The 9,920-nt window shown below is 39.9% G+C and overlaps 1 protein-coding gene across 1 annotated transcript in view; it reads right to left on the bottom strand.

The window, feature by feature from the left end:
• Nucleotides 1-1,763: 1,763 nt before the first annotated feature.
• The window catches only part of cgnl1 (cingulin-like 1), a 30,739-nt gene continuing 22,582 nt past the window's right edge, over nucleotides 1,764-9,920 (bottom strand). Inside the window, exons 13-19 of the mRNA XM_034116313.1 lie at nucleotides 7,721-7,882; nucleotides 7,462-7,551; nucleotides 4,859-4,942; nucleotides 4,507-4,631; nucleotides 3,658-3,766; nucleotides 3,396-3,559; nucleotides 1,764-3,267 (exon numbers count right to left, since the gene is read on the bottom strand). Coding sequence (XP_033972204.1) covers nucleotides 3,114-3,267; nucleotides 3,396-3,559; nucleotides 3,658-3,766; nucleotides 4,507-4,631; nucleotides 4,859-4,942; nucleotides 7,462-7,551; nucleotides 7,721-7,882 — 888 coding nt within the window. The 3' untranslated portion in view covers nucleotides 1,764-3,113. The remainder of the gene's footprint in view (nucleotides 3,268-3,395; nucleotides 3,560-3,657; nucleotides 3,767-4,506; nucleotides 4,632-4,858; nucleotides 4,943-7,461; nucleotides 7,552-7,720; nucleotides 7,883-9,920) is intronic.

The following is a 9,920-nucleotide window of genomic DNA, read 5'->3' as shown; positions in this document are numbered from 1 at the left end:
GTGTGTGGGAGACTTCCCCCTTTGTGTCCCTCTGGGTCTGCAGAGGTCTGACAGCTCGGCCTGCTGATAAAAACCAGCCTCCACTCCCACTACAAACCATTAACTTCATCATTACCACTCCATCAATGCGCATATCCGTTGAAATGTAAAGGGACACGGAAACAGGCATGCCTTCCAGTATGGAAGTCAGTGGACACTACTTTGCAGACAAGTGAGAAAATGTACAACAGCTCCAACACAGTTTACAGACCAAATAATGTGCTAATCTCTATTATTTGTATTTGTCATACCGTAGACAGGCCTAGGAAGCAATTTGGTTTTAAGTATTTTGCCGAAAGACCCTTCGACAATTCGACTGTGACGATGAAAAAATATAAAACCTGGTACTATTATCACAGCTAGGGGGCAGCATGACTCTGTGACATTTTGAACACACGAGCTTTTATTTGTGTTCCACCTCCACTTAAGTGCCAGAGATGTTTCTAGATGCCTGTAAGACTTGTTAAACGTGTATTCCTATTTACATTTGTGAAATAGAGAGCACCGTGTGAAAAAGCGTATCTTTTCAAACCCTGTACAGTATGCTTAAACTCCCACAGTTCCCTCACAGAAATGACTCTCTCTCAGCTGTTCACCTCTTTATTTCTCAGCAGTCACTCTGGTTGAAGTCACTCAAGCATATAAAGGAATCCCAAGAATGATCACCTTGTTAAGCATACACAACTTCCCCTCTTAAGCCGTCCTGCCTTCAGCCCCCATTAGTTTACTGCTTGGCTTGACACAAAAGAGAGAGATAATACTGTGGCACTCGAAAGGTTGATTTGTTTGTTCCTCACAGAAAAGCAGCAAATGAAGGCCATGCCCTGCCAACAATAGCCAGTCAGCCAGTACGCATAAGAAAGCCCTGTCTATTCTCCCCCTTGTTCTGCTGTAGTCCGCTGTAGATAAGAGTGTAAAAAGTTCTCAGACTGGGAAGTGTGCTACCCCAGTTTTATCTTCCAAAAGCATGAAATTAAAGTAGATACATGTTGTTTTTACAATGAGCAACCTAAAAAGACCATCTTGATATCAGTAAAAACTGATCTTGACAATGTGACCTAAATCAATTACAAATACAAACACTTTCAACTGTGTGCTGCAGCTCTACACCAGCAATCTTTTTTTTTTGTGTGTTCTACCCCAGAGACTGAAGGAGGTCAAAGCTCTGCAGTGAAAGGCGATAAGGCCCAAACACAGGAATCATATGCCTCATATGTTGCAGCAGGAAAAACAGTGACCCACTGAGCACGAAATTAAAGAGCCGCTATTGACACAGCTGCATTGACCCCAGAGATTTTATCAGAGGATGAATGAAGTCAGTGTACAATGATTTCTAGACAGATCAAATTGTCTCAGTCAAAACCTGCTTTTCTACTCTACTAGATTTCAGTGAAAAACTGGTTAAAATTCTCATCTCAAAAACGTTCATTCACAAGTTGATATCTTTTAAAAGACACTTTGAAACAAATCCAACTCCAGAAAAACCTCCACTTGTCAAAACTAATAATTATCAATGCAAGTGTAGTAGTCGATAAATATATGAAATGATTTTTAAATGTGAGGGGAGTTGTTTCAGATTTTTAACTAGGTATTTGAACTTTTTATGGAAAAAAACGAACAAATTATGAATTAAAACGTTTTCATACATATTAAAACATGTGTGATAGGGAACTTTAAATTGTAAAATGAATTGCCAATAATTATTCATCAAGCAAAAAAGCATGTGAGAGTAACTGGAAGTAACTTTATTTGAGTGTCAGCAGGATTTATGAACAAACTATTGTGTGTACAGAGAGGTAGTGGCAGCAATTTGTCTCAATCCACTGTCCCTCCACAGGCGTCAGACATCGGCGCAGAGCCAACAGAGAGTGCAAATCATCACAGTGTAACAAAACAGCAGTCATCTCATCTGAAGAAATTCCCTCTTTCACTTCAAGGAAAATTGAAGGACATTTACAAGGCATTGAAAGGCTATACATGCACAGTGACTTGATTCAAACACACACACATGTATTAGGTTAAAGAAAAATACTTAAAACCATGTCCGGTATCAACACCGCACCAATCAGGAGAGAAATGGCCAGAGATAAAAGTTGAATCAAAGTGTTTCCAGTATAAAAATGTCTTCAGAGATGAACTGTTTTGATATATGTTTAGCACTGCAACTGATGAAAAGTTAGATTCAGAATCAATAATCACAAAAAAGATAAAAGAAAGTCAATTAAGATATCACATGATTGCATTAAGCAAGCTTTTCCAGTAAATGTGAAAGCAATACTGTGGTGTCACTTATATTTGCAGTAACCTGTATGTAACAATTACAATAAATGCCTGTTTATAGTATTTTTTTGGAGCTAATATTTGTATCAAACCATAGACAACTGTATAAAAAAACAATGTGTACAAAGTCCCTCCTTTATTGTTCCCTAAAACCTTCACTGAGCCAGGATGTTGTGTATTCAACCATGAATAAATAAAAATAAAAGAATCCTGGCACTGCTCACTTCATATACTCGGATTTGATTTTCATTCATTAAAAAAGCGGATATATTTTATTAGCCTAAACGATATACACATTAATATTCAGATACTGTATGTAAATTTAACATATTTGATAGGCATAAAAAGTGAGAGTTAGTCACCTCATAATTGTTCACAAAGGCAGTACTGGTTGCGTCGTTTTACAGTGCATTAAAGAGTGCGCTTTCAAGTTTACTAATGCTAGGATAATCATGTTTAATCCATTTGTAAAACAAATAAAAATCCACTAAGATTAAAATGTACACAAGGCTTATTGTGGGAATGTAGAATTACTAGATGTAACAGTATATACATTTCATTTCTATGGGACATGTTAAAACATTAAAAAATGTATCATTTCATCCTGTAATTTCAGAGCCGCTAAAAATAATACTGAGTGAATTTATGGACAAGGAGATTCTACTGGAATTAATCACACAGATGTTTCCGTGTAACATTTACAGTTTCATTTGCAAACAGCACATAAATCTCCAGCTGTTTGGTCCCACAGTGATGCATGTAAAGCAGCCGTTATCTTCCACCTCAGGGTTTGTTTATAAAGTGTAGGTGGACAGGATGTTGTCCTGACTTGAGGAGCGCTTGTACCCCAATGAGGATCTGAAGTACGTCTCTCCGTCGGTGCTGATGTCGTCATCGTCGTCATCATCGTCCAGAGTGTTGAGCAGCGGAGCGGAGTTGCTCTTACGCCTGGATGAGACAGAAACATATAATTAGGACCCTGAACATGTTTGTTGTGTTATTGTTTAAGCATTTTATAATGTTAGTCTTCTACGTATGAAAACTGGGCACATCAGATATTGTCTTTATGCGTTCACCTGATCTCACTCCGCAGAGATTTGAGCTGGCTCTGGAGCTGCTCGTTGGACTCCTGCTGCTCGTCCAGGTCTCTCTGCAGCTTCTTCTTGCTGTGCTCCAGCCGATCGATCTCTTCCTCAGCCTCGTCCATCTGCCGCTTCAGGGCCTTTAGACGCAGATTTAACTTCAAGAAGAACCAACACACACAGGGTTAAAAGGGTTCAACAAAGATCAGCAAGAATGTGTAGTAAATTGAGTTAAAGGAGGGTGTGTTTTACATACCTGGTCCTTTTGATCTAGCACTGTGTTTTGTTCTTCTTCACTTTGCATCATCATCTCTTTTACTTTCCTCTCCAGCCTGCGGTTCACCAGCTGCAGGTTGGCACGTTCCCTGAAACATATCATCATACATCAGCATGAACATAAACAATAAAGCCTTTCTTATCTCTTAGTGCAGCACATCAGTCTTACTGAGTTGGATTTCTCTTCTGAATAAGCACATGATTTAATTGTTTATGAGGCTGTGGGCCTCTCTGTAGACTAAGCTTGGAAAAAGACTCATGGTCACCCCCGCTTAATTATTTGTTTAGTTCCACTTGATTCCTGGAAGTCAATAGGATACTGGTAATCTTAATTTATCCCATAAACACTCTATTATTGCTTCACACTACACCTAACCTATCTAAAGAAAGAATGCCCCTTCAATGGCATTTATTAGTTTCTGACTATATGAAAAATAGCCAATTCCCCCAAACTAATGTATGACTGAAGTGTTTACCTAAATCACACACACTAAGGCTATTCTATTTGATCTCTTTTGATAACTGCATTTTTTTCAACCCCTTTAGAAACCTGCCTCAAAGTTTGAAAACCTCAATCCACATTATAGTTGTGATCTACTTCCCTTTCATAAGATCCAACATTGGAGCCTAAATCCCTCAGTGTCTAAGTACAAACTCTGAATCAGGCACCTAGAACTCACTACTAACAAGGCAGTGAGTTCTAGGATCAAACCCAACCTAATGAACCTCTCTATTTCTCAGTCATCTTCCCCCCATAATGCTTTCCTCTTCAATCACCTAGACCAGAGTGCAGCTCATCCCTATTCCCCCCGGGGAGCCTTCATCTCACCTTTCCTCTCCCTCCAGCCTCCCCTCCAGCTCCTGTATGCGATCCTCCAGCTGGGCTACCAGGCCCTCTTTGTTGGACTTTTGGGAGCCCTCTAAATGAGCCACTCTGCTCTTCAGGTCTTTGGTCTAGAGGGGTCACAAAGAGAGAGGTAGTGAGGCGCATACCTTGGCAGGAAAAACACTTGTATACTATACAATTGGTGTAACAAAAATATGAATTAGAAATTATATGTGAATGGATACAATCAAATGAATATATGAGCAGAAATGAAGGAAATGAGTTGGTGCTTTGTTCTGAGTTTGTAGAGAAACAGTGTGTGGAGTTGTTTTCCTGCGAACAGGAGAGTGTGTACCTGTCTCTCCAGAGCCATCTTGTCACACTCCAGGTCCTGTCTGCTAGCCCTCTCCTGCAGGAGTTCATTCCTCATCTGCTCCACCTGTCAAGCAGAGTCCAGACACTGTCACCACTACGCTCCCACACAGTCTGATGACAATTATTATCCGACACTGTCTGAGGCTCAGTAAAAACGAAACCACTGTGGCGTTAAGTGACTCATAATGCTAAACAATAGGAGAGGTAACGCTAAAAGTGCCTCAGTTAAATGGTGAGCCGGATTTTCTTGTTTGGCGGCACTCCAGTTTCTATTGAAATATTAATGACACTCAGTGACAGGGTTGTAGTAAAATGAAAAAAGAAAACAATCAATGATAGTAGTTTGTGTAAAGTAAATATAGCTATGACCATTTTTGTTTACAAACAGAGGGAAACAGCTAGCCTTGCCCTGTCCAAAGTTAACACAATCCACATACCACCACTTTCTTGTTTTTAACAGACAGTTATCAGAGTTGTATAGATCTTCCTATTTAAGTCACAGCAAGAAAGAGAATTAGCGTATATTTTAAAATGTCAAACTATTCCTTTAATATTCATTCGTTGCCATCATATCTCCACTCACTGAAATCAACTCAGAGAGGCCTTACTGCACGAACATGACTGCTCAGTGATAGCCTGCTTCAATGGAAGAGAGGATGAAAAGAAATCGATATAGCAGTGATGGTTCTTTCTTTGTGAGAGGAGCTTAGAATTGGTGATATTTTATGCCAATTAGTGTGTGACAGTGGGCTGCTCTGATGAACGATTGCCCCTATAACTGGTGCAGCCAGCACAGTGCTTGGGGGAGCTGAATCAGCAGACTGGAACATACAGCGAAACTAATCTGCTTTGTGAAAGACGGCAGGAGAGGAGAGGGGAGATTACTCTCATTTAGACAGGGGAGGAGCACCTGGTGCCAGGAGAGACGCAGGTGTTCTTCCTGCTGCCTCCGCTGCAACCCCACCACCCCTCCATCCCATAGCCATACATCCCCCCTCTCCTCCCCACAGACATCAGAGCACACACACACCAGCACATACCCGCATGCATGTGTGTGTGTGCACTGAAAACATGCAGCACTAACACTCAACCACTCTGACTGCACAAAGCTGAAGTGTTTCCTTGACAACCCATCTCAGCCTAATGTTGAACCAGTGCTACTGCCACTATTTTTCTTCATGCCAGGGATTTTTAAAGGAAAGGAAACCATTTAAGGGGATTTTAAATACTTTACTCGACCAAACTGAGCCTCTCTTGATGTCACTAGGCACATTAAATTAAATGTAGTTTCAGTCCCGTACTGAGATGAACCTGAAGCCAAGCCTAACAGGCCCGTGTTTTGATCTTATATCACATTTAATATAAAGGAGATGCAAGTGTTTTAAAAAAAACTCCAGAACCAACATCCTCCTTCTGATTAGTAAGCAGTCGCTCCCTACAAAAACAACAATCGTAAAAGCCCATGCATGTACTTTATCTAAATCTCACTTCACAGTGGCTCCGTCAGCAGCGTTATCAGTGAGGAAGGAAAAGTGGAGCACTTGCTTTAGAAGGATATATAAAAACGGACTTAAAAGCACAAGAATTGGATTTGTTCTCGAGATGAAGTTACTGAACGTAATTTCCGAGTGAACTCCACAACCTGAAAACTTGAGACATTTGGCAGCTTGCATATTTTGGCCCGAGCGACGCATTAAGAGGGGTCTTTTGTGACCGATGCATGAAAGTTGGATAGGCGCTCTCAGACCACGCGGGCAGGCCGCCAACCTGAATGATTATGCAAGATCACCTTACAAAGCACAGCAATAACCCGGCGTCCACTTTATCTAGACCAGAAATAAACCTGGAATTCTGTAGTGTGGATATTGCATGTAGAGACACGCAAACCTGAGAGTGAGCACATTAATCAAAGCACTGATAATCAAAGCATAGACTACCAGGACTGTACCAAATAATTCAAAAGCTTCATTAAAAAAGTGGACTTTATTACAAATAACTCTGTTGTACTTCTGCAAAGTTCCAGATAAAGATAAGGCTACATTAATATTATTAGTATTATACTATTTGGATAAATGTATTCCATTTCCATCCATTTCAGTCTCTCTTCTTCTTTGCTGTAATTACGCTGCAACCTAGAAGCGATCTAACAGCACCATTAATTACATTTGTATAACCACAATAACAAAATAATTCTCCATTGCGACGTTAAAGGTGTCTTAAAATATGAAAACAGACCTTCAAAGATTCAATTGAAAACCTCACCAGTAGCTTTGAATGTAGAAAACCCCCAATATTTGCCACAAACTAACAACCTGCATAAATAATGTGAATTTACACCATCAGGACTATATTTGAGACCTGAAATCTTTATGTGGATATTCCTTGTTTGTATCGTTAAGAGATTAGTGATTCATGATGTTAGAGGTGAAAGACAAGGCAACAAGAGACCTGGATATAATTTACAGGTTGAGATGGAACAGAGACACGTCTGTGTGATCTAAAGTGAGCATGGACAGCAGGTCATCCACACAGGTGAGCACTGATAATGAGAATGTGTTGAGTGTGTGAGAGTGTGTGTTGTACCTGCTCTCTTCCTCGGTCTATCCTGTCCATCAGTTGGTCTCCACCCTGCCGCTCCTCACTCAGGTCCAACTCCAGCTGGTCGATCCTGTCCTGCAGAACAAAGTCAGTACACCAAATGGTCAGGTAGTGCTGATATTGTATCTGCTTTGTATAAATTATCCTTGACCACTATGATCTACTGAGGGGTTAGAGAAAGGCCTTTTGCAATGATCTCCACCGCAAACCTTTTTTAGATGCTTTATTTGTCATCATTATGTACCTCCATGAGTTTCATTTGTCGAGTTTTATCGTCTTTAACGTGGGTCTTTGTCTCAGCCTCCGTCTCCAGATCATTAACCTTTTTCTCCAGCATCGACTGCGTGAGCTCAGCCTCGTCCCGCTCCCTCCGACACTGCCGCAGGTCCTCCTCCCGGTGCGACAACTAAAATAAAATACATTGCCATGTGTATTATTTTCATAAATTCATTGGAATTTTGTATATTTGTGTGTGTCAAGAACTTTTTAACTGTGTTTTGAAAAGTGCTATATCTTTACTTACTTTACATTTTATTAAAAAATGCTCATTGCTAAAACATGTTATTGTAGTTTATAAAGAAGCTCTATTATATATTGTCTAATAGGGGGTTCAGGGTCTCATTTAATGACACTAGGCATGGTTCGATTCATCATCTGGCTCCTTATCTTAAGTTGCCTAAGTATCTTAAATATCACCTCTGTAGCAAGGAACAACAATTAAGTGGCAGCTTATGGAAATTATTAAACCCCTGAGTGAATAATGAACCCAGTGCAGCTAGTTCACAATGCATTTATTCAGCAGTGGTGCCCCCCACAGCTGGAAAATGGCTCCTATTGCTTTATACTAAGACAATGATCATTTATCATTTCCCCTTATGTCTGAACTAGAACAAATATTGTGCCATTAGTGCAGAATTACTCTGCATTTCATCATGTAAATACTTAAGTAAGACCACGTTTAAGACATGGAGCTAGAGCTGAGCATACAAAGACTTGGTCAAACGTGTAATTGGATAATTGTGCATCCTCTCTCAGTCCCTGAAAAGCAATAACACGTTAAGAAATTAATACATTACTGTAGTAATCAATTAATAAGGCAGATCTAGGAAGTGGAACTAGATATGTCTTCCTGATGCTTTTATTCGGCTTTCTTGGAAGGGTCTTTCTTGAAAATAAAGACTTTTAAAGAAAAGACATGAATTTGGCCTGGACTTGTTACTTTGAGCAATACACTGCCAAGTTAACATGGGTGTGGCGGGACATTCGAGAGCAGCTGGAAAAGTGGACTCACTAGGTCCTGATTCAGTTTCTCAGGAGAGGCGGAGGAGGATGTGAATCCTGCCAGTGCAGCTTTAACAACAATAGATATCACACCATCCTCCTCTTCCTGTGCACCAGCTGGACAAAGACACATCAGTGTGGATGCAGACAGGAAAAAGAGGATGCTGACCATGTCCTCACAAAATGCTGAAAGTAAGGACAGTTTCCAATAGACTCCCCCTCCTATAGATCAAATGTCAATGCTCTTCTTTTTCTTAGCTAGAAAGTTTAAAATCAGGGCATATATGTTCAAGAGAGGAAAAAAAGGTACCCATTGGAGTTGCCTTTTAAAAACAGACGTTTGAGTTTTGTTTACATGATAAGAGTTAGGGTACATTGAGTGTATACTTTAAGGCACAACAAACATCCTGAATGCTTTTCCTACCTAAAAAAAAAGACAATCATCATCTACAGAAAAGCAAAAAACACCTCTAAAAAAGAAATCGGGATTGTTTTTTAATTGTTACAGGGAAGTAAGAACATCATGACACTTATTCACAGACCATATAGCTCCCATATGACCAGTGATCTTTATGTCCCAATGTTCCTTTAACCACATACATCTCTCAATATCCTGATGCCTTTCCGTTTTCCCTGAACTTCAAAACTGTATCCGTGTGGTCACTGTAAAAATCTCGACTGCCCTGCCTAGTAAAAAAAACGTTTGATAAATACCTTAAACAAAAGCCCCCCTTTTTCTAAAATAAATTATTCTCATTCATCTGTCCACAAAAACATTCCTCACATTCTTATGTGCTGAAAAGGATTAATTGCTTGATAGCAAACAATGCAGTGTGACCACAGGTTGTTAAGTCTCCACATTATTTTGCTGTAGCCACACATCAAAGTAATAGAGGAATTTTCCACATATCCCGTTTAATTTTTTTCTTGAGTGTAAACAATCATTTTAATAAAGAACAGAGCTTTTCTACAGCTTTACTCGGCTCAATTACTTCACTTTAATACTATGTTTTGGGTTTGAGAGGACAGAAGGGAGCAGAAATACCCAAGTGATGACATCGCTTTCTGAGAGGAGAGGAGGATTTAGGCGGGAGTGGTAAAACTGGCTGAGTGAAAATAATTGCTGATCATCTGCTGTTCTGCATGGGAGGGCTGACTAATGA

The sequence above is a fragment of the Trematomus bernacchii genome, unplaced genomic scaffold, assembly GCF_902827165.1.
Source record: "Trematomus bernacchii unplaced genomic scaffold, fTreBer1.1, whole genome shotgun sequence".
Classification (NCBI taxonomy): domain Eukaryota; kingdom Metazoa; phylum Chordata; class Actinopteri; order Perciformes; family Nototheniidae; genus Trematomus; species Trematomus bernacchii.
Note: the sequence above shows the minus strand (reverse complement) of the source record. Positions and strands in the feature narration are given on the sequence as shown.